Source organism: Poromitra crassiceps, assembly GCF_964638095.1.
Source record: "Poromitra crassiceps genome assembly, chromosome: 2".
NCBI lineage: Eukaryota > Metazoa > Chordata > Actinopteri > Beryciformes > Melamphaidae > Poromitra > Poromitra crassiceps.
The window spans coordinates 46,220,727-46,245,917 of NC_139624.1; the positions used below are offsets into that span (position 1 = coordinate 46,220,727).

General features: G+C 45.6%; 1 protein-coding gene across 3 annotated transcripts in view; it reads right to left on the reverse strand.

The window, feature by feature from the left end:
* Positions 1–1,375: 1,375 nt before the first annotated feature.
* sbf1 (SET binding factor 1) overlaps positions 1,376–25,191 on the reverse strand; it is a 240,088-nt gene continuing 216,272 nt past the window's right edge. For 2 of the 3 annotated variants that reach the window (XM_083660189.1, XM_083660188.1), the window contains 3 exons: positions 18,119–18,206; positions 17,794–17,925; positions 1,376–4,121 (listed from right to left, as the gene is read on the reverse strand). In XM_083660189.1, coding sequence (XP_083516315.1) covers positions 4,023–4,121; positions 17,794–17,925; positions 18,119–18,206 — 319 coding nt within the window. In that variant the 3' untranslated portion in view covers positions 1,376–4,022. Of the gene's footprint in view, positions 4,122–17,793; positions 17,926–18,118; positions 18,207–20,191; positions 20,328–25,191 lie in introns of those variants that run through there. The other variant, XM_083660190.1, reaches the window with a different exon arrangement.

Sequence of the window (25,191 nt, forward strand, 5' to 3'; positions counted from 1 at the left end):
TAAAATAAGTATTAGCAGTAAAGGGTACACAAAAGTAAAAGTTCTCATTCTCTTAAGGTCCTTACACACCGAGCACGTATTTTTCGTGCGATTAATTCGCACGTCAATAATATTTTCCGAACCTATATCAGTCAATGCAACCGTGCATACCAACGGCGAAGTTTCGCTGAGCGTTTTTGCGGTGTTTATTTTTTCGAACCACGGTCGATTTTTCAGAAATTCGCTTCCGACGTGTACACATCTGTGGCTGTGATTGACAGGTGGGTCAAAACTCGCATCGCAATTTCGTGCCGTATATTCGCATCGCTCCCGATGTGTAAGGACCTTTAGTGTTAAATTGAAGCATTAACCTGTAAGAAGTATTTGAATGTTGGTCTAACTGCTCCATATACTGTTGAGTTTATACTCTTTAACAATGCAACATATTTTATAGTTCCAGGCTTCTGTTTTGTGTACAGAAAAAAGAAAATGCTTTCTCAACTTCCCTTTTGTTTGGGAAATATCTCAAATATAGCCTGGGAACCTGACAAATCTGCCAGCTAGCTCAAATGCAGTGCAATGTGAATTGGTCTTGGCAATGCCAGGCCATCTCAAAATAGAAGCATGGGGAAAAACTGAAGTCAAAACACTCGGACCAAAAAAAACTAAATTGAACATTTAAACCCACATTGTCTTTATTTGGATTCTAAAAAATATATTACACGATCGACAACATAACCCGGCTCAGAAGGTAATTTCTAATTAAAAAACAAAAAAACGAAATAAATAAAAGGAGTAAGTCATATTGTTGTGGTTAATGTGGTAGAGAGTTATCATGAGAGATGAGTATAACGAGTAAAAGGACGAGCTGGGTTTGAGTGGTGTGAATACAGGCTGCGGTCAAAATACACAGTCTTTCCCACAGTCCAGTTCCGCTGTTTTGGTCCAAATATTCCTCACAGGAAGAAGAGTATAAGATCCTAGAATTCAACCTGCATGATTTTTTTTATCCATCAATTTCTGAAGGGGGCAGGGGGGCTGATGATGTCAGAAATCCAGCATGGTTTTCTCAGGAGAAATCCAATAGTGTGTTTTAAGGAAGCTGAAATGGCAACCAGAGATTTTAATTGGTTTCTCGGGGAGATACAGTAGGCTACTCTGCAGTATCTTGGTGCTTCCACAACATTCGGAGTCAGATCTAAGGTCTCCGTATTAGTGCTACGCCGTGTTTTTATTTATTGGGCTTTTTTCCATCCGACTTAAAGATTGTTCATCCTGGACAAGGCGTGAGATGAAAGTCATGTCATATTACCTTCTCTTTTTTTTGCATTTTGATTGGATGGTAGGGGCCAAAACCAGGTGTTTAGTTTCAGGGGAGAAGATGCTAAAATCTGAAAAGGCGCTGTTATTTCAGAATATTTAGCATCCTATTAAATAGGATGGTAAATATTCTGAACAGTGCCTTACTTTTTTTTTTTTATCTTTGATGTTTTGTTTAAATGTCTCTAATTCCACCACAGCAACCAGCTACTATACAGCCTATTTTCATTTGGATCATCCTGTGATGTCCCAGTGAGTTTGACTAAGTATTTAAAATGTGGAAAACAAAGTAGCTCAAACTGTGCAGTCAGGCAGGTTTGGCAGTAGAGTTGCACAATTATGGCTAAAATGCTCATTAGTCACGATTAACAAATGTATTTTTGACTCGATTCCTCAAATGATTGCGGATACTTTAGGGAATGGAGTTTATAATTTGGGGTAAAGTTATCTACTTGGCAGGGCATCCCTTGTTGATACCGCCTGTTTTCTAAAACTCAGAATGAGTCAACAACACTGAACGTGGCCTCATCGGTTTGGTGAGCTAAAACCAATCACCGATACCAAACACCTGGCCGATTAAGATTTATTTTGACCATAATCTATATCCAGAAACATCCCACCACTGTGGGCGTGCAATAGTCAGATTCAACCAGCCTTTAAAACAAGGTTTTCCACCTCACTCACTCTTACACGCCATTTCCACTCTTGCATTAGGTTTGATATTGAGTAAGGACAACCGTCTTAAAAAAAGAGACATTGAGGCTTTACTTGTAATTTTTTCTCGAAAAGAAAAGTAGTAGCATTAGTCACATTAATACAGAAATAAACAAATGGCACATTGGACTCCTAATTTAAAAATAAAGTGGTGCTTGAGGAACTTTCTTACTGAGGAGACAGTTAAATAAATTACTACCATAAACGTTACATACAAATCTGGTGTAGTATATACAAAGAAGTTATTAGAGAAAAAAATCTACAATTGAAATTTTTATGTTCAACAAGACAGCGGTATAACCATATTTTACATAGCATGGGTGGTGTTAGAGTGGGTGTGTGTGGTTCTTGTGACAAAAGGGGAGGCTCCAGACGGCAACTAACTAATACAGTTCTGTAGCATAAAAAAAGAAGAAGAAAATAGAAGTGAGTTGATTTTTGCAACCTCAAAGAATCCAGCTAAACATATTTCTTTCTCTATAATTTTCTAGCAGACTCCTCTATGTACAAGCTTTAGGACAGGCTATAACGTAACAGGCCCGGACTGAAAAACAACAACACTGAAGCCCGAGTGGAGAGAGTTGAAATATTAACGGTGATGTGTCTCAAAACAGTTCACTGTAAAGTCTGAACAAGCCCAGCAAACATCCTACTGGATAACTTTAACTGTAAAGTCTGAACAAGCCCAGCAAACTTCCTACTGGACCGCTTTAATAATCCAAGACACTTGAACATGTTTGCTTGGCTGTGTGTTTTGTTTCGTTCCTTGGCGACCAAGAAAACCTCCCATTCCAAGTCTCTCCAAGGCATCCCATAATACTCTCTGCTCCGTAGCACCCCTTCCATCCTCATCTTTCACCTTCCAGGAAATCCTTTTATATTGACAAAATATATCCCCTCCTTTTCCTTCAGCAATATCCCTTAAAAATCTCAACGTTAATAGTGGTTGTAGATGCACTGATGAGAAGCACAGAATTAGAAGAGGTTTTAGCTTAGTGAGGGAAGTTTCATCCACAGCCTCTCTCTCTCTCTCTTTTTGTAAACTCTTCAGTGACGTTCAACCCGACAGACCCAAGAATCTAATCTCCGACTGGCGCTCTCCCGGTTTGATTACTAATGGCTTTCACGGTGTTCTCATGGCCGCCAACCGTTCTGTGAAGAAGGGAGAACGTTTCATCTCGCATATACTGTATATATTTAAAAAAATGATTTTGAAGAAAAATCCTTCATGAACCGTTGAAGGCCCCCCTCCCCTGCCTTTTGTGTCTTGGGCCACAGCAAAACATTAGTGGGTGTTGAACGTCCTCTAAATAGACGGCAGATCGGCTATATCAGGCAGTGAGAGGCAGAGAAACGAAGGGGCCGAGATAGCAGGAAGGCAGGAAGAGGGTTCTGCTAGGGCCTGGTCCGTTCAGGGTTCCGCCTTCGTTCGTCTGGGTTATTTAATTCATGAACAACATGGAGAGTGGCTGGGGGATGCAGGCCCTGCGTCTGTCCTTCCTGGAGTGTTTTAAAGGGTGCGTGTGAGGCGGGGTTTAGCAGGTGGAGGGGTCCGGGTCGATCCACGCTGCAGCTCGCAATCGTTTGGTGAGAAACTGTCCTGCAGAATGACAGCATGCTTTTCTTTTTTCCAAAGCTCCCGTTTTTTTGCATGTAGACATCCAGCACAGATAGTGGTCAGACCATGTGCAGGGGAAGGGGGGGGGGGGCTGGCAGATAGTGGTCAGACCGTGTGCGGAGTGGGGGGGGCTGCAGCAATGTTGTGAGATAACAGCAAGTGGTTGTGTTCAGGGATTTGTCGTCTTTTTCTTTTCTTTTTGTTTTTTTTTTTATAACAAAAACACTGAAACATTGTGACGCAACATTATTAGTTCAAACACTACCGACACTGAACAGAGCTTAACTGTGGGGAAGCCCCCCCCCCACTCCGTTAGGTGCCCTCGGTTCACTGCTCATTCATTTCCTGGTTGGGTTGCTCCCGTCCTCTTTTCAGAGTCCCCGCCTTCTCTCTAGGCATCCGACAGGCAACTCTGAACACTGTCCATCCACAGCTGTGCATTCAGGCTGTCCTGCGCACAGAAGTAGTACACTCGTTTGGTCGTCTTGAGCTGGAAGGGAAAACGGAGAGGAGGGAAGAAATTAATCTCAGCCTTCCATACCTGCAAGTAAATACAGCATCTTTACTTCCTTTGTCAGATGCTCCAAAGTAAGAGTGGCAAAGTCTCTTCAGCGTTCAGCATACGAACCAAGGGATCTCATTCGCTATTCATTTTTCTATCTACATTTCGTAAAATGCTTATATTCAGCTATATTTAGAATCAGGAGAGACCTACAACATTTCACTTGGGCCAAAAATAAAAAAGTTGTAATTTTTCTTTTTTCAGTTTTATATCTTATTTTTGGTCAGAGGGAAATGTTATGGTCTCTCCTGATTCTAAATATAGCTGAATCGCTTGGTTTAGTTAAGTAAATCTATTTTTAGAAGCATTTTATTGAAAAAACGGTGGAGCTACTAGGAGTATTTTTATATAGCAATATTTAATGCGAAGTAATATATCTGTGTACAGGCAGTTACAAATCAGAATATATCTTCAAAGTTAAACGGGCAGACAAAACGCAACGCGTTTCAACCACGTAGGTCTTCCTCAGGCAATGTTAGCTGGGCGTCGGCCGCCGCACCTGCGTATATAAAGCAAAATACGTGGCAACAGTCAGTTGGGATGACGTATGGTGGGCAGTGCTATGACATCACAGTATAGGATGGGCCTTGTTAAAGCGACGGAGAATAGCAACAACATACATAAGTAATAGTAATGAATACACAATGATGGTTACAGCAGAAGACAACAGTCTATAGGATATAGGCTATAAGTTATAGGCTAGGGAGGAATAGGCTAGGGAGGAAAAAGGGGGAAAAAAAAAAAAAAAAAAAAGGGGGGGGGGGGAGGGGGGAGAGAAGAGAGGGAGGGGGAGGAGGGGGAGGGGGGACAGCTGAACACCACATACAGGGCCTGGATAACAATATCATGACTGAATGCAACACAGTTAAATAAAACACGCCAGGTCAAGGTCCTCATTAAGTCCATGCGGGCTGACAGTGTTGAGTGTATGGATCCAGCGTGCTTCACGCTGTAATAGATTCCTATCCAGGTCCCCGCCCCTTGGGTGCGGTTTCACCAAGTCAAGTGCCCAGAACCGGAGATCAGAATCAGCGTGATTGTGCTGTACAAAATGTTCAACCAACGGGGCTTTCATGTCTCTGCGACGAATGGCACTCTTATGTTCCGTTACGCGTGTGCGTAACGGACGAGTAGTCTTGCCAATGTACCACCGTGGGCAGGGACAGGAGATAGCATACACTACCCCCTGCGATGCGCAGGTGGTGAGGTGCTTGAGGTCGATGGTAACTCCATTTGGGAACGAGAGGGATTTTGTTTTGTTAGTTTGGGGGCAGCAAGAGCAGTGTCCACACGGAAAATGGCCTATAGGGGGAGGACGGGAATCGATGGTGGGTTGTGTGGAGATGGGGGTGTGAAACGTTTTGACCAGGCTGTCCCTGATGTTCTGGTTCCTGGTGAAGGCTATCCTGGGTGGTGTGGTGAAGCTTGCATGTACTTGTAACACTCTCCAATGTTTTAACAAGCAGCGTTTAATTTTATTGGCTAGGGGAGAGTACTGGAGGGTGGCTGTGACTCTGGGTGGGGTAGGGTCCGGTATCTTGGGTTGTAGCAGGATATCCCTATGTGAGTACAGAGCGCGTTTATACGCGTGGGAGATGGGTCTCCGCCCATACCCTCTCTCCTGGAATCTGAGACGCATCTGGGTGGCCTTATCGACAAAGTCACTTTTGTCACTGCATAATCTGCGAAGGCGCATAAATTGTCCCGTGGGCAGATTGTCCTTGAGATGAGAGGGGTGATAACTAGTGGCGTGGAGGAGGGTGTTCCTGTCTGTGGGCTTACGATAGATGGATGAGTGTAGTTTATTGTTGTGTTTGTAAACAGAGACGTCCAAGAAATTGATCCGGTCGGGGTGATGGTCTATGGTGAAGCGGAGGTGGGGGTTCCAGGTGTTGAGCAGAGTATGAAATTCTAACAGTGATGTGGATGAGCCATGCCAGATCAGGAAGACGTCATCGATATATCTGCGCCACAGAATGATAGAGCTGATAAACGGGTTAACGCTAGAGTTGTACACAAAGTCTTTCTCAAAGGCACCCACGTATAAATTTGCTATACTGGGGGCTGCGGCGCAGCCCATAGCGACCCCCGAGGTCTGAAGATAATAGTCCCCGTTGAACACGAAGTAGTTGTGAACAAGGCTAATCTCAGCCAGAGAGGCTATGAGTTCATTGGGGGGGGTATCTGTAGTTCTCCCGGTCAGTGTGTGTTTGATGATCTCTATTGCCCCCTGTTGTGGAATGTTGGTATATAATGATTCGATGTCCATGGTGGCCAGTATGACAGATGACACATCTATGTCTAGTTGGTCTATGATGCAGAGGAAATCTGCTGAGTCCCGGATGTATGCTGGTAGTCTGTGGACAAAAGGCTGTATATGGTGGTCAACAAATTTAGATAGGGGCTCAAGTAGGGACTCATTTCCTGAGACGATCGGGCGGCCAGGAGGAGGGGTCTTGTTTTTATGAATTTTGGGGAGCAGATACAGAGCTGGGGTCCTGTGGTGTTTACGTAACAGGAACCTGTGGTCACGTTTGGTGATATGGCCAGCCTGAAGTGCATTGTCTATGACAGATTTGATGATGGCTCGGGTGCGAGGCCCTGGATCACTGCTGCATTGTTTATATGTAATAGGATCAGAGAGCTGACGTATAGCTTCCGCAGTGTAGTCAGAAAGGTTCTGAATGACAACCGCTCCGCCTTTATCAGCAGGTCGGATCACTATCGAGTTGTCACGTTGTAGTTCTGTGAGGGCTGCTCTTTCCCTGCGAGATAGGTTCTGCCTGACAAGGGGGATGCTCTGTTCGAGAGTCGAGATATCCTGATGGACGAGCTTGCTATACGTGTCTATGGCAGAGTCTATAATGCCGGGTAGTATAAAGGAGGAGGGGGGTGCAAGGGCTGGGGGGGTGCTGTCAGTGCTGTTAAGGTGCCTAAAGTATAGTCTGAGCCTCAGTTTACGGATGAATTTGTGTAGATTGATTCTGGTATTGAAAGGCTGATACTTGGCAGTGGGAACAAATGACAGTCCTTTAGAGAGCAGGTCTAGATGTGGCTGTGAGAGGGACTTACTGGACAAGTTAATCACTGGTATGGGTTGTGAGAGCTCCTGGTGTAGTATCGGGGCTGCTGGAACTGGGACTCCCCGTCCCAGTCCTGTAGGGGAGGCTGGGCCGCACGCCTGGAGGAGCCCCGTTTGGGCCGTCCTCTCTGTGTAGAGCGACCTTGGCCTAAAAAAGAGGCCGATGATGCAGAGGCTCCTGAAGAAGCGGCTGAGATAGAGGGGGGTCCGGCTCCCTCTGAATCGTCTCCACTGGAGCAGGTGTATTCCGGGGACGAGTCTCGGAAAGTGACTCTCCTGGGTCTGCGTGTGGTGGGATTTAGCCATTGGTAAACGTGATTTCTCTGATAATCGTTAAGGTCACGCAGGAATTTCTTATATTTAAAGGCTTTGGTGTCTTCCTTCAGCTGGTTGATCGTCTCCTGGATGATGGAGGTCTGGTTGTTGAAGTCATCTAGAGTCGTCTTCTCTTTGACGGAGTTGAGGTGTGTTGCTATCTCGGTTCTGAGCTGGGTGGCCTCCGAGTTAGAGGTCTGAATGAGTAGAATCATCAAGTCCAGCGAGCACTTGTTAAGAATGGCGCACCATTTGTTTGAGAAAACAGGGTTATCCTGGAACGCCGTCGGTGCCTTTTGCATACGTAATCCACGGGGGATTCTTTTGGCGCGGCAGTACTCTGACAGTGTGCCCGAGTGTAGTTCGAGGCGGGTTACACGTTTTTCAAGTTTCAGGATGGAATTCCAATCCTGGGAAACTGGCGATGCGGGCTGGGTCTGAAAAAGAGAGGGGCCCGTCGCCAGGAGTGAAGCAATATCCTCCGAGGTGTAACTCAGTACATTGTCCCAATCGGGTACGTGAGGATCGGTCATGTCCACGTGACAGTTGCCAAACTGTACAAAATAGGAAATCAATGAAAGTGTGGACCCAAGCAGCTCAAAAGGCAAAAGTATTCAAATTGAAAAAACGGTGGAGCTACTAGGAGTATTTTTATATAGCAATATTTAATGCGAAGTAATATATCTGTGTACAGGCAGTTACAAATCAGAATATATCTTCAAAGTTAAACGGGCAGACAAAACGCAACGCGTTTCAACCACGTAGGTCTTCCTCAGGCAATGTTAGCTGGGCGTCGGCCGCCGCACCTGCGTATATAAAGCAAAATACGTGGCAACAGTCAGTTGGGATGACGTATGGTGGGCAGTGCTATGACATCACAGTATAGGATGGGCCTTGTTAAAGCGACGGAGAATAGCAACAACATACATAAGTAATAGTAATGAATACACAATGATGGTTACAGCAGAAGACAACAGTCTATAGGATATAGGCTATAAGTTATAGGCTAGGGAGGAATAGGCTAGGGAGGAAAAAGGGGGAAAAAAAAAAAAAAAAAAGGGGGGGGGGGGGGGGAGGGGGGAGAGAAGAGAGGGAGGGGGAGGAGGGGGAGGGGGGACAGCTGAACACCACATACAGGGCCTGGATAACAATATCATGACTGAATGCAACACAGTTAAATAAAACACGCCAGGTCAAGGTCCTCATTAAGTCCATGCGGGCTGACAGTGTTGAGTGTATGGATCCAGCGTGCTTCACGCTGTAATAGATTCCTATCCAGGTCCCCGCCCCTTGGGTGCGGTTTCACCAAGTCAAGTGCCCAGAACCGGAGATCAGAATCAGCGTGATTGTGCTGTACAAAATGTTCAACCAACGGGGCTTTCATGTCTCTGCGACGAATGGCACTCTTATGTTCCGTTACGCGTGTGCGTAACGGACGAGTAGTCTTGCCAATGTACCACCGTGGGCAGGGACAGGAGATAGCATACACTACCCCCTGCGATGCGCAGGTGGTGAGGTGCTTGAGGTCGATGGTAACTCCATTTGGGAACGAGGGATTTTGTTTTGTTAGTTTGGGGGCAGCAAGAGCAGTGTCCACACGGAAAATGGCCTATAGGGGGAGGACGGGAATCGATGGTGGGTTGTGTGGAGATGGGGGTGTGAAACGTTTTGACCAGGCTGTCCCTGATGTTCTGGTTCCTGGTGAAGGCTATCCTGGGTGGTGTGGTGAAGCTTGCATGTACTTGTAACACTCTCCAATGTTTTAACAAGCAGCGTTTAATTTTATTGGCTAGGGGAGAGTACTGGAGGGTGGCTGTGACTCTGGGTGGGGTAGGGTCCGGTATCTTGGGTTGTAGCAGGATATCCCTATGTGAGTACAGAGCGCGTTTATACGCGTGGGAGATGGGTCTCCGCCCATACCCTCTCTCCTGGAATCTGAGACGCATCTGGGTGGCCTTATCGACAAAGTCACTTTTGTCACTGCATAATCTGCGAAGGCGCATAAATTGTCCCGTGGGCAGATTGTCCTTGAGATGAGAGGGGTGATAACTAGTGGCGTGGAGGAGGGTGTTCCTGTCTGTGGGCTTACGATAGATGGATGAGTGTAGTTTATTGTTGTGTTTGTAAACAGAGACGTCCAAGAAATTGATCCGGTCGGGGTGATGGTCTATGGTGAAGCGGAGGTGGGGGTTCCAGGTGTTGAGCAGAGTATGAAATTCTAACAGTGATGTGGATGAGCCATGCCAGATCAGGAAGACGTCATCGATATATCTGCGCCACAGAATGATAGAGCTGATAAACGGGTTAACGCTAGAGTTGTACACAAAGTCTTTCTCAAAGGCACCCACGTATAAATTTGCTATACTGGGGGCTGCGGCGCAGCCCATAGCGACCCCCGAGGTCTGAAGATAATAGTCCCCGTTGAACACGAAGTAGTTGTGAACAAGGCTAATCTCAGCCAGAGAGGCTATGAGTTCATTGGGGGGGGTATCTGTAGTTCTCCCGGTCAGTGTGTGTTTGATGATCTCTATTGCCCCCTGTTGTGGAATGTTGGTATATAATGATTCGATGTCCATGGTGGCCAGTATGACAGATGACACATCTATGTCTAGCTAACTAACTCGATAGTGATCCGACCTGCTGATAAAGGCGGAGCGGTTGTCATTCAGAACCTTTCTGACTACACTGCGGAAGCTATACGTCAGCTCTCTGATCCTATTACATATAAACAATGCAGCAGTGATCCAGGGCCTCGCACCCGAGCCATCATCAAATCTGTCATAGACAATGCACTTCAGGCTGGCCATATCACCAAACGTGACCACAGGTTCCTGTTACGTAAACACCACAGGACCCCAGCTCTGTATCTGCTCCCCAAAATTCATAAAAACAAGACCCCTCCTCCTGGCCGCCCGATCGTCTCAGGAAATGAGTCCCTACTTGAGCCCCTATCTAAATTTGTTGACCACCATATACAGCCTTTTGTCCACAGACTACCAGCATACATCCGGGACTCAGCAGATTTCCTCTGCATCATAGACCAACTAGACATAGATGTGTCATCTGTCATACTGGCCACCATGGACATCGAATCATTATATACCAACATTCCACAACAGGGGGCAATAGAGATCATCAAACACACACTGACCGGGAGAACTACAGATACCCCCCCCAATGAACTCATAGCCTCTCTGGCTGAGATTAGCCTTGTTCACAACTACTTCGTGTTCAACGGGGACTATTATCTTCAGACCTCGGGGGTCGCTATGGGCTGCGCCGCAGCCCCCAGTATAGCAAATTTATACGTGGGTGCCTTTGAGAAAGACTTTGTGTACAACTCTAGCGTTAACCCGTTTATCAGCTCTATCATTCTGTGGCGCAGATATATCGATGACGTCTTCCTGATCTGGCATGGCTCATCCACATCACTGTTAGAATTTCATACTCTGCTCAACACCTGGAACCCCCACCTCCGCTTCACCATAGACCATCACCCCGACCGGATCAATTTCTTGGACGTCTCTGTTTACAAACACAACAATAAACTACACTCATCCATCTATCGTAAGCCCACAGACAGGAACACCCTCCTCCACGCCACTAGTTATCACCCCTCTCATCTCAAGGACAATCTGCCCACGGGACAATTTATGCGCCTTCGCAGATTATGCAGTGACAAAAGTGACTTTGTCGATAAGGCCACCCAGATGCGTCTCAGATTCCAGGAGAGAGGGTATGGGCGGAGACCCATCTCCCACGCGTATAAACGCGCTCTGTACTCACATAGGGATATCCTGCTACAACCCAAGATACCGGACCCTACCCCACCCAGAGTCACAGCCACCCTCCAGTACTCTCCCCTAGCCAATAAAATTAAACGCTGCTTGTTAAAACATTGGAGAGTGTTACAAGTACATGCAAGCTTCACCACACCACCCAGGATAGCCTTCACCAGGAACCAGAACATCAGGGACAGCCTGGTCAAAACGTTTCACACCCCCATCTCCACACAACCCACCATCGATTCCCGTCCTCCCCCTATAGGCCATTTTCCGTGTGGACACTGCTCTTGCTGCCCCCAAACTAACAAAACAAAATCCCTTTCGTTCCCAAATGGAGTTACCATCGACCTCAAGCACCTCACCACCTGCGCATCGCAGGGGGTAGTGTATGCTATCTCCTGTCCCTGCCCACGGTGGTACATTGGCAAGACTACTCGTCCGTTACGCACACGCGTAACGGAACATAAGAGTGCCATTCGTCGCAGAGACATGAAAGCCCCGTTGGTTGAACATTTTGTACAGCACAATCACGCTGATTCTGATCTCCGGTTCTGGGCACTTGACTTGGTGAAACCGCACCCAAGGGGCGGGGACCTGGATAGGAATCTATTACAGCGTGAAGCACGCTGGATCCATACACTCAACACTGTCAGCCCGCATGGACTTAATGAGGACCTTGACCTGGCGTGTTTTATTTAACTGTGTTGCATTCAGTCATGATATTGTTATCCAGGCCCTGTATGTGGTGTTCAGCTGTCCCCCCTCCCCCTCCTCCCCCTCCCTCTCTTCTCTCCCCCCTCCCCCCCCCCCCCCTTTTTTTTTTTCCCCCTTTTTCCTCCCTAGCCTATTCCTCCCTAGCCTATAACTTATAGCCTATATCCTATAGACTGTTGTCTTCTGCTGTAACCATCATTGTGTATTCATTACTATTACTTATGTATGTTGTTGCTATTCTCCGTCGCTTTAACAAGGCCCATCCTATACTGTGATGTCATAGCACTGCCCACCATACGTCATCCCAACTGACTGTTGCCACGTATTTTGCTTTATATACGCAGGTGCGGCGGCCGACGCCCAGCTAACATTGCCTGAGGAAGACCTACGTGGTTGAAACGCGTTGCGTTTTGTCTGCCCGTTTAACTTTGAAGATATATTCTGATTTGTAACTGCCTGTACACAGATATATTACTTCGCATTAAATATTGCTATATAAAAATACTCCTAGTAGCTCCACCGTTTTTTCAATTTGAATACTTTTGCCTTTTGAGCTGCTTGGGTCCACACTTTCATTGATTTCCTATTTTGTACAGTTTGGCAACTGTCACGTGGACATGACCGATCCTCACGTACCCGATTGGGACAATGTACTGAGTTACACCTCGGAGGATATTGCTTCACTCCTGGCGACGGGCCCCTCTCTTTTTCAGACCCAGCCCGCATCGCCAGTTTCCCAGGATTGGAATTCCATCCTGAAACTTGAAAAACGTGTAACCCGCCTCGAACTACACTCGGGCACACTGTCAGAGTACTGCCGCGCCAAAAGAATCCCCCGTGGATTACGTATGCAAAAGGCACCGACGGCGTTCCAGGATAACCCTGTTTTCTCAAACAAATGGTGCGCCATTCTTAACAAGTGCTCGCTGGACTTGATGATTCTACTCATTCAGACCTCTAACTCGGAGGCCACCCAGCTCAGAACCGAGATAGCAACACACCTCAACTCCGTCAAAGAGAAGACGACTCTAGATGACTTCAACAACCAGACCTCCATCATCCAGGAGACGATCAACCAGCTGAAGGAAGACACCAAAGCCTTTAAATATAAGAAATTCCTGCGTGACCTTAACGATTATCAGAGAAATCACGTTTACCAATGGCTAAATCCCACCACACGCAGACCCAGGAGAGTCACTTTCCGAGACTCGTCCCCGGAATACACCTGCTCCAGTGGAGACGATTCAGAGGGAGCCGGACCCCCCTCTATCTCAGCCGCTTCTTCAGGAGCCTCTGCATCATCGGCCTCTTTTTTAGGCCAAGGTCGCTCTACACAGAGAGGACGGCCCAAACGGGGCTCCTCCAGGCGTGCGGCCCAGCCTCCCCTACAGGACTGGGACGGGGAGTCCCAGTTCCAGCAGCCCCGATACTACACCAGGAGCTCTCACAACCCATACCAGTGATTAACTTGTCCAGTAAGTCCCTCTCACAGCCACATCTAGACCTGCTCTCTAAAGGACTGTCATTTGTTCCCACTGCCAAGTATCAGCCTTTCAATACCAGAATCAATCTACACAAATTCATCCGTAAACTGAGGCTCAGACTATACTTTAGGCACCTTAACAGCACTGACAGCACCCCCCCAGCCCTTGCACCCCCCTCCTCCTTTATACTACCCGGCATTATAGACTCTGCCATAGACACGTATAGCAAGCTCGTCCATCAGGATATCTCGACTCTCGAACAGAGCATCCCCCTTGTCAGGCAGAACCTATCTCGCAGGGAAAGAGCAGCCCTCACAGAACTACAACGTGACAACTCGATAGTGATCCGACCTGCTGATAAAGGCGGAGCGGTTGTCATTCAGAACCTTTCTGACTACACTGCGGAAGCTATACGTCAGCTCTCTGATCCTATTACATATAAACAATGCAGCAGTGATCCAGGGCCTCGCACCCGAGCCATCATCAAATCTGTCATAGACAATGCACTTCAGGCTGGCCATATCACCAAACGTGACCACAGGTTCCTGTTACGTAAACACCACAGGACCCCAGCTCTGTATCTGCTCCCCAAAATTCATAAAAACAAGACCCCTCCTCCTGGCCGCCCGATCGTCTCAGGAAATGAGTCCCTACTTGAGCCCCTATCTAAATTTGTTGACCACCATATACAGCCTTTTGTCCACAGACTACCAGCATACATCCGGGACTCAGCAGATTTCCTCTGCATCATAGACCAACTAGACATAGATGTGTCATCTGTCATACTGGCCACCATGGACATCGAATCATTATATACCAACATTCCACAACAGGGGGCAATAGAGATCATCAAACACACACTGACCGGGAGAACTACAGATACCCCCCCCAATGAACTCATAGCCTCTCTGGCTGAGATTAGCCTTGTTCACAACTACTTCGTGTTCAACGGGGACTATTATCTTCAGACCTCGGGGGTCGCTATGGGCTGCGCCGCAGCCCCCAGTATAGCAAATTTATACGTGGGTGCCTTTGAGAAAGACTTTGTGTACAACTCTAGCGTTAACCCGTTTATCAGCTCTATCATTCTGTGGCGCAGATATATCGATGACGTCTTCCTGATCTGGCATGGCTCATCCACATCACTGTTAGAATTTCATACTCTGCTCAACACCTGGAACCCCCACCTCCGCTTCACCATAGACCATCACCCCGACCGGATCAATTTCTTGGACGTCTCTGTTTACAAACACAACAATAAACTACACTCATCCATCTATCGTAAGCCCACAGACAGGAACACCCTCCTCCACGCCACTAGTTATCACCCCTCTCATCTCAAGGACAATCTGCCCACGGGACAATTTATGCGCCTTCGCAGATTATGCAGTGACAAAAGTGACTTTGTCGATAAGGCCACCCAGATGCGTCTCAGATTCCAGGAGAGAGGGTATGGGCGGAGACCCATCTCCCACGCGTATAAACGCGCTCTGTACTCACATAGGGATATCCTGCTACAACCCAAGATACCGGACCCTACCCCACCCAGAGTCACAGCCACCCTCCAGTACTCTCCCCTAGCCAATAAAATTAAACGCTGCTTGTTAAAACATTGGAGAGTGTTACAAGTACATGCAAGCTTCACCACACCACCCAGGATAGCCTTCACCAGGAACCAGAACATCAGGGACAGCCTGGTCAAAACGTTTCACACCCCCATCTCCACACAACCCACCATCGATTCCCGTCCTCCCCCTATAGGCCATTTTCCGTGTGGACACTGCTCTTGCTGCCCCCAAACTAACAAAACAAAATCCCTCTCGTTCCCAAATGGAGTTACCATCGACCTCAAGCACCTCACCACCTGCGCATCGCAGGGGGTAGTGTATGCTATCTCCTGTCCCTGCCCACGGTGGTACATTGGCAAGACTACTCGTCCGTTACGCACACGCGTAACGGAACATAAGAGTGCCATTCGTCGCAGAGACATGAAAGCCCCGTTGGTTGGATATTTTGTACAGCACAATCACGCTGATTCTGATCTCCGGTTCTGGGCACTTGACTTGGTGAAACCGCACCCAAGGGGCGGGGACCTGGATAGGAATCTATTACAGCGTGAAGCACGCTGGATCCATACACTCAACACTGTCAGCCCGCATGGACTTAATGAGGACCTTGACCTGGCGTGTTTTATTTAACTGTGTTGCATTCAGTCATGATATTGTTATCCAGGCCCTGTATGTGGTGTTCAGCTGTCCCCCCTCCCCCTCCTCCCCCTCCCTCTCTTCTCTCCCCCCTCCCCCCCCCCCCCTTTTTTTTTTTTCCCCCTTTTTCCTCCCTAGCCTATTCCTCCCTAGCCTATAACTTATAGCCTATATCCTATAGACTGTTGTCTTCTGCTGTAACCATCATTGTGTATTCATTACTATTACTTATGTATGTTGTTGCTATTCTCCGTCGCTTTAACAAGGCCCATCCTATACTGTGATGTCATAGCACTGCCCACCATACGTCATCCCAACTGACTGTTGCCACGTATTTTGCTTTATATACGCAGGTGCGGCGGCCGACGCCCAGCTAACATTGCCTGAGGAAGACCTACGTGGTTGAAACGCGTTGCGTTTTGTCTGCCCGTTTAACTTTGAAGATATATTCTGATTTGTAACTGCCTGTACACAGATATATTACTTCGCATTAAATATTGCTATATAAAAATACTCCTAGTAGCTCCACCGTTTTTTCAATTTGAATACTTTTGCCTTTTGAGCTGCTTGGGTCCACACTTTCATTGATTTCCTAGAAGCATTTTATGAAATGTAGATGGAAAATTGAATGGTGGATGGTTCGTATGCTGAACGCAGAAGATAATATAGTAAATTCCGGACTATAAGGCGCACCGGTGTATAAGCCGCACCTTCAAAGTTGACTATTTTTTTCTTATATAAGCCGCACCGGACTATAAGCCGCGGGTGTTTTAATGGTATTTTTTGTTTTTTTTACAGTGCACACAGTGTCCGCGGTGTGGTGAAAAGAGGGCAAGAGAGGAAATTAAAACAGAAGTGGATTTATAGTTAGAAAGAGTGCTAAAGAAGAGAGAATTCCGTTTTTTATTTTTTTATTTTAGTTACTCACAGTACTATTGACCAGTCCAACTCAAAAGATATTCGGCAGTTTCACTTTGAGCTCTTGTTCCGCCGCTGTCCATCAATGGTTATGACGAGTCTCGCTGGGTACAGTACGCCAAAGCGATATCCATTGACTTTAACCTTTTCAATGATGCTGTTGTATGTTGCGCGTTTCTGTTTCACCAACGCGGAGAGGTCCTGCCGGACGAAAAAGCGCGTACCCTCCCAGGTGAGGGGCTTCTTCCCCGCAGCCTGGAGGATGAGTTGACGGTCGGGCCAGCGGAGTAGGCAGATGAAGATGGCCCTCGGTGGCAGGCCGGGGTCTGGACGTGGCCGAGGCGCCCGGTGTGCCCTGTCCACCTCTGGTGGTTTCTCGCCTTCCTTCAGGTCCAGGATGTAACACAGGATTTTGCCACGAAAGCGTCCATGTCACCAATCTCAGCTCCCTCTTTTACATTGATCAGGCGAATGTTATTTCTTTTACTCCTGCTGATTAAGTCATCAACCTGCGTGTGCAGCGTTTCGATGTTTTTGCATTTTATCCACTTTCGGACTCACTGTGTTGTTTTTGTCCTCCAGTGCGCTGATGCGCTTTTCCGCATTAGAAACTCTGTTCACGGTTGCATTATTTTCTTTAGTGAGTGAGTGGATGGACTTCTGCACGTTTTCAAACTTGTTTTCAAGCTGCTCAAACCTCTGAGCGATGTCGGACTTAATCGATAGTGTTTCACGGAGTAAAAGTTTAGCCCAAGCCGTGTATCTCCAGCCTCCAGCAGGTGAGTCATTTCCTCATTCATGGCGGTGATTGCTTCGTCTTTTTCTTTCTGCTTACCTGTGTTGTGTTATGTTATGTTATGTTATGTTATGTTGTTAAAAGAGGGCAAGAGAGGAAATTAAAACAGAAGTGGATTTATAGTTAGAAAGAGTGCTAAAAAAGAGAGATTCTTTTTTTTTTTTTGGAAAAAATCCATAGATAAGCCGCACCGTTATATAAGCCGCAGGGGCCAAAAAAGGCCAAAAAACGGGAAAAAAGCCGCGGCTTATAGTCCGGAATTTACGGTAATCAAAATAAAAGTGAAACATAGGTGAACTCACATCGAAGAATGCTTTCTCTTCAATGTTTTTCGGTGCTCCCATGGTAGGCGTTCCTGGAATGACAGACTCCACCTCGGCTAGATCGATTACCCCTTTACAGTCCTTGTCCTGCCGTGTCTCGTAGTATCTCAGCTGGGGAGAAAAGGAGAGAGAGAGTTATAGACAGATGGCGATGAATCAGTTTCACCACAAACAAATGTAAGTTTGGCTGCACAGTGCACACTTATAGTTTGTGTGCTGCGAGGTGTAAGTCTGACTTTTAAACATATTTTCTAGTAAGTGAAGCATTTTCAATTCAATTTCATTATTCCCCAGCTCCCCTTACCTGATGTTTGGTCTTGTCCAGGACAAACCACCGTGGTTTCCATGGTTTCAGCAGTGCTCCCTTCTTGAACAGGATGCCTTCGAAACTCCTGATGGGAGCAAAAACACATTTGACATTTTAGCCGTTTATCTCCAGACAGGATGGACACACTGGCTGCTGTAGGAATCAAACCGGCGGTGATCTCTAACCACTAGTCTATCCTGCCACCACAAGAAACGTCGTCTTGTGAAAAATAAACTGTCACATTGACTGTAAAAAGATGGAACACACGTCTCCACTCCCTATCGCTATGCAAAAGTGAAGCCAAAATATCTTGTTTCCGTGAGCTGCCTTCTTGGTTGTGTGACGTCATTTGGAGCCCAAGTCTGTGCAGTAGACTCAGGCGGTGGGATGAACCCTGCGGGACACGCCCCTGAGCTATCATGCCGTCTGAAAGGTTTGGGAGGGGCTGTCAATCATGACGTTATACCCCATTTTTATATTGTCAAAAAACAAACCTATCAGAAAGATGAGCAATTTAACATACATCAGCATGATAAGAACTAGTACTAAACTGACAGAAACCATCTTTGGAAAAAATTATTTGACTTTGCTTTTTACCACATGCGCCAGCACTGGTCTAGACACCAGTTATTCAGTGTCAGTCATATGGAACGGAAAGGACGCTTTTCACTCTCGGGGATGCTGGATGAGTTTCACTCTCGTTTACCGAAGGGGTGGTGTGTTTCCATACACCTGACCCCGCCCGCTTGGGACGCAGCGTCAATTACAACGAGCGCACCTACATACATACACACACACACACACAGACGGACTCTAGCAGCACCCACTGCAAAACACCAAGGGCTGAAAGAAAACCACTATTAATCAGCCAGAAATGAGCCAGACGTTACAAACGAACGTCAACTTCTAAGTTTAATGTTGATAAAGGACTCAGGATGCTCTGGCTGTGTGGAATTTGTTTCTTGATGAATTAGCGGACGTTAGTGTGGTAGGTTTGGCCGTGTTTTGCCTTGCATTGGCTGCGGGCACTGGTTTCCTGCATGTGGAAGAGGGACAGCAATCTTTGCAAATATCAACATTCAGACCCAGTGATCCTTTGTATCGACATTAAAGGAAGACATTAATTTATTTTTGTAAGTTTTGGTTAGGTATTTTGCGACTATTTTAACATAGACAGTATGGCCGCTCACTTCAAGCACCAGCCAGCCAGCCAGCCTCTGCAAGCAGATCCGTGTGAAAAGTTGTAACACTGAAACGTGACTATGGAGCTATAAAATAGATTATTTTATAGACACCCAACCCAGCGAAAACCACATGGGATAGTTTAATGTCCCGATTATGAAGCAACTTAATCGCCAGAATAAAATGCAAAAAACCCGAATATTATGTAGCTACAATATCAACTCAATCAATTTGAATAGGCTAGCTAGACTATCCTATATAGCAGGGGTGGGCAATTATTTTTCATGGGGGGCCACATGAGAAACCCAGATTGTTGCCGGGGGCCGAACAAATATTGTCATGCCGTAACCCAGGAACTTTGATGATAGAGAGGACCACAAAAAAATGTCCTCGCTACCAGAGGGCCAGATTTTGCTGAGGGTTGGGGGGGGGGGGAACGGCGCCGGCGCAAATTTTTTTTGGGGCATTTGAAGTCAGGTTTAGAGGAATAACTAATTTTAAATTAACAGTTGTGATGTCATTATTCAGTCTTAAACACCAATATTTGATCCTTTTCTCACTCACTCCTATGTCACCACTTGCTCTCCCTGCAAGGCTTGAAATTAACTTTTTTGACTACCTGCCAATATGGCTTCTAGATGTTAAAGTTACCAGCCAATTAGAATTTCCACTAGCCAAAAGTGTTTTTCTTGAAATAAACCAGAATATGAGTGGGTTAATTTAAGCATAAGTATCAGTAAGTGGCCCGGGATTCTCAAAGCTTGTGTTGATGGTCAAACGAACAAAAATGCACTCTTGAAGCTAAATAAATCCAAAACCAACAAGTTAATTATTTATATTTTTACTTCAATGTAGAACAGTAATTTCTTACACATGAGATTACTTTTAGCCTTTTAGTCATAAAGATTATATATATTCCATATTCCAGACTGAAATTTTATAACAGAAGTGGAGTATTGGCCAGAATGACATGAACATTTGGACACTTATTCAGCGGTTATCTTGCATGTTGCGTTCAGGTGCGCTGTAAAAAAAGTATAGATGGGAATAGATTAATTTTTTTTAATCTAGATTAATCTAGATTAATCATGGTCATTAATCTAGATTAATCTAGATTAAAATGGGTCATTTGAAGTCTGTCGAAGCCATTCAAAATATGTGTGTGCAATATAAATAATGACTAGAAGTAAGTCCTTGTGAACAGGTTTCTGTTTATTCAATTCAACTTGAATAGCCAGTAGGCATTTAAAGGTAAGAAACCAGCAGGTTACACACATGGTTTGTCTTCATCTGGACAAAGTTCTATCCTGAACTACCTGGAATGAACACCAGAGGGTATAAGAACAACAACCCACATTTCTGGGATCAATAATATTAAACTGGCATTAAACTGTCAGTAGCTGTGTTTCCATTACAGTTTTTTGCAAAATAATTGCGATATTTCTACAACTTCGACAATGTACAATTGCGACTTGTAGGCGTTTCCATTGAAGTTGAGTTTGGTCTGATGCGCGCACACCTGAACGCAATTCCCCATTACCAGCAGCTGCCACAGTGATTACGCACGGGGATCTGCCCATATCCCGTCCCCTGCATGCTCAAATCTAACCAATGGTCAATGCAAATCACAACATGAAGTTACAACGCATATAAACGAGCCTGATTATCAATTCAAAAGAAAATGAGTCGCAAAATGTAGCTGGCTGCGGTGAATGCGAGCGCGACAGACAGAGGAAAAAAGGTAGCCTATACAACTGGTCCGATTTAGACATTTCAGAATGTTGTGTAGGCTATTATAACATTGCACCTGAAACGTGTGTAATGTATTACTCACAGTCACTGTATTCACTTCACTGAATACTGAATACTGAAGTGACTTCAGTCAGGAGCACCGCACCGGTGTGTGCTTTTCATCCACTCATCTCGCCGCTCAAATGCGCGCTCACAGGCAGCCTGCTGTCACCATGGACCGATTTCTGCCATTAAACATGATCTATTTACCCCTTTTACACAACACTCGTCTTTCTGCTAGGTAGCGTTGCTTCAAAGTTCCGCTGCTTTTCCAAAGGAGAAGACGGGTCACATGACGTGCAAATGCGGAAAATCTGTTTCCATTACACTTTTGCGATAAACTGCTATATCGACACGTCTGAAAAACCACCTCATGAGAGCGGCAGACATAAATGTCCGCGCTTACATACCTGTTCCATTCTAAAGTGATAATCATCATGGCCTGCTCAATATAAGTGGACCCTGCTACCAGACAACTTTGAGAATAGATTAACGGCGATAATTTTTTTATCGCGCGTTAAGAGTCTCGCGTTAACGCAGCCGTTAACGGCGTTAACGATCCCATCTATAAAAAATATATATATAAATTTTGCAATTCCAGCGCGGGCCACACAGGGGGTGCTCGCGGACCGCATGTGGCCCGCGGGCTGCCAGTTGCCCAGGTCTGCTATATAGGCTAGCCTACAATGTTATAATAATGTTTTCCAGTTACTCCTGAGCAAACCAGTCAATTAATAAAATCGGACAAATTTCAATATTAGTAAGTTATCAAAAACATCAACTACCGGTAATTAATTTCTGGTAATATGCAATATGATGACAAAATAGTGTATCTATGCGAATCTGCAGACTTCAATCAATCTGTTTGAACCAGAAATAGCTTTATTATCACAGTTGGGCAAAATTATGAAGTAATGAGTGGTGTCCGTTTCCTAGGTGACCGTTTTCAATCCCTACCCCTTGTGGCTCTGTTTTGAAGGACAAGGGCCAAAGTGAGGGACACTCAAAAACAAGGGGTAGGGGGTGCACGGAGCACAGGGTCTCGCTATATGCCGATGACCTCCTTTTATATGTGTGTGATCCCTTAGCTAGCATCCCACGTATCATCTTAGTTCTGAAAACCTTTGGTTTGATCTCGGGCTACAAACTAAACATTCAAAACAGCGAGTGCCTCCCTATTAACCAACTGGCCGACGAAATTCCATCTGCATCAATACCTTTTAGATTGTGCAATTCGGGATTCAAATACCTCGGCATTCAAATCACACGATCCATCCGCACATTACAGGATAAGAACTTGACTAACTTTACAGCCTCAGTCAAAGCAGATCTCCAAAGGTAGGATCGCCTGCCTCTCTCTTTAGCGGGCCAAGTACAAACAGTAAAAATGAACATACTTCGTAGATATCTATATATTTTTCAGTGCCTGCCTATTTTTCTTCCTAAATCTTTTTTCATTACCATTGATGGTATTATTTCTTCATTAATTTGGGCTGGTAAGCACGCAAGAGGTGGCAAATCGTTATTGCAGGGGAACAGGTCTCATGGCGGACTTGGCTTACCAAGCCTTATGAGCTCCTACTGGGCAGCCAATGTGCATAAGATCATGCTCTGGTTCACCTCCCCTCAAAGCAGTTGGTGTCAAGATTGAGGCTATGTCATGTTCTTCTTCGTCGCTTCAGGCTCTTGCGTGTAGCACCTTACCCGTATCTCCCTCACAATTCACTTCTAACCCCATCGTGATAAGCTCTCTCAAGATCTGGGCACAGGTCAGGCGTCATTTTGGTTGGTCTTCTCTCCCTCAGGCGACTCCGGTTTGCAACAACCACCTATTTCTGCCTGCTACGACAGACCCTTACTATTCACTTTTAGAGGGAAGAGGTCTCCGCCGCCTGGGAGACTTGTACATAGATGGTGTGTTTGTCAGCTTCGATCAACTTCATACTGTTTTTAACCTACCTCGTTCAGATTTTCTTCGATACTTTCAGCTACGAAACTTTGGTAGAACCCACTCCCCCGTTTCCTCAAATCCCGTCTCCCAGTGGAATAGATCTACAGTACTGCTTAAAGCAGATGCCTTATCCAGGGGCCATGTCTCCTACTTCTATGATCTCCTCTCTCCAGTGAATGTGGCAACCATCAATAAAAGCAGAGAAAGCTGGGAAACAGAACTGCAGACCTCCTTCTCAGACAACTTCTGGGAAGAAGCTCTGCGAGCCGTCAATTCTTCTTCTAGTTCTGCCAGACTCAGCCTGATGCAGTTTAAAGTAGTACACAGACTTCACTATAGTAAGGCCAAACTTGCTAAACTTTATCCAGATAAAGTGGTTGATGAATGTGATAGATGCTCACAAGTAGGGATGTTCATTTTGAACAATTTCCATAATCGAAAATCGGGAAAAATTAACAATCAATTATCGATAGTGTAATAATAATAATAATATATATATATATATATATATTTTTTTATACTCTGGTCTGGTAATAACGCTGCGCGTTCTCGGCCAGCTATAATGGCGATGCCGCTGTGTAGTAAGAATATCAGATACTAGTGCTGTGGCCAGGTAAACAAACATGTTACATGTCAGGTTACATGATGTAAGGCAATCGGCGTCTTCCAGCTTAGCTGACAGCACAAGAGTCAAATCAACAGGCCTGAGCCAGACCGCTGGGTGCGTTTGTTTGTGTCCCCAGCGCATGCCGGTGTGAATTCCCCATGTTTAAAACAGTTTTATTTCGTGGAAGCTCGGCTCCCACCTATTGCCACCTATTGCCGTGGCCGAATGCAATAGGTGGTAATAGGTGGGAGCCTCGCTTCACTCATAAAACCTGGGTTGTAGGACAACCCCTTAGTTTTGTTGGCACAAAGGCCCGTGCCCAGCCAGAAAACTATATATATATATATATTATTATTATTACGCTATCGATAATCAATAATTGATCGTAAATCTTTCCCGATTTTTGATTATGGAAAATTTTCAAAATGAACATCCCTAGACTATATGAAGCTCCACCTCACGTTAGTCGGCTGTGCAATGGAGTGGGGCGAGGAGGAACGAATTCCACCCAAACCTAGTCCGCAAAAAAATAAAAAATAAAATAATAATAATAATAATAACAATAATCGATCCAAATTCCACATGATCGATTCAATTCCTTAACGATCAATTATTGATTTTCGATAATTGAACATCCCTACTCACAAGCACCTTGTAACTTGACTACCGTAAATTCCGGACTATAAGCCGCGGCTTTTTCCCCGTTTTTTGGCCCTGCGGCTTATATAACGGTGCGGCTTATCTATGGATTTTTTCAGAAAAAAAAAAAAAAATACAAATAAAATCTCTCTTTTTTAGCACTCTTTCTAACTATAAATCCACTTCTGTTTTAATTTCCTCTCTTGCCCTCTTTTCACCACACCGCGGACACTGTGTGCACTGTAAAAATAAACAAAGGTGGTGTTGTGTTATGTTGTTTTGTTGAAATGTTACGGTAATACGGTAAATGGGAGCTTCCTCAAACAGCCATCTCTTTCCCGACAATCCCCTCTGTGCGTGACCCCTTACATATGGTAATTACGGTAAGCAAACGGCCACTCGGTGACCTCCAAAATCGATGGATTTTACAGGTTACACAGCTTCATCAGCACATTTTATGTGCATTGCTTTGCTGCTTGTTTTTTCGATTATTTTATATATAATCTAACATCATGCTTCAAAAGATGGAGAACTGGCTGTGTTACGACGATGGCGGCGAGAAGAAGAAGGAAAGAAGGAAATCGAGCAGCAGCACGTAACCTTGGCATCAGGGTGTTGACACAGAGAGCAGACGGCCGAGGTGTGTCCACCGTTCAGATCCGACTGAAGGCCAAAACAGTCGCCACCGAAATGAAAATTGAACATTTTAGAGGTGGACCATCCTGGTGTTTCAGATTTATGAGACGAAAGGGACTGTCCGTCAGGGCGCGGACGACTGTGTGTCAGCAACTCCCTCCCGACTACCAGGAGAAAATTACAAACTTCGGCGAATTCACACAAAGAAAGATCAAGGAATATTCCATCGGACCGGAGCAGATCATAAATATGGATGAAGTGCCT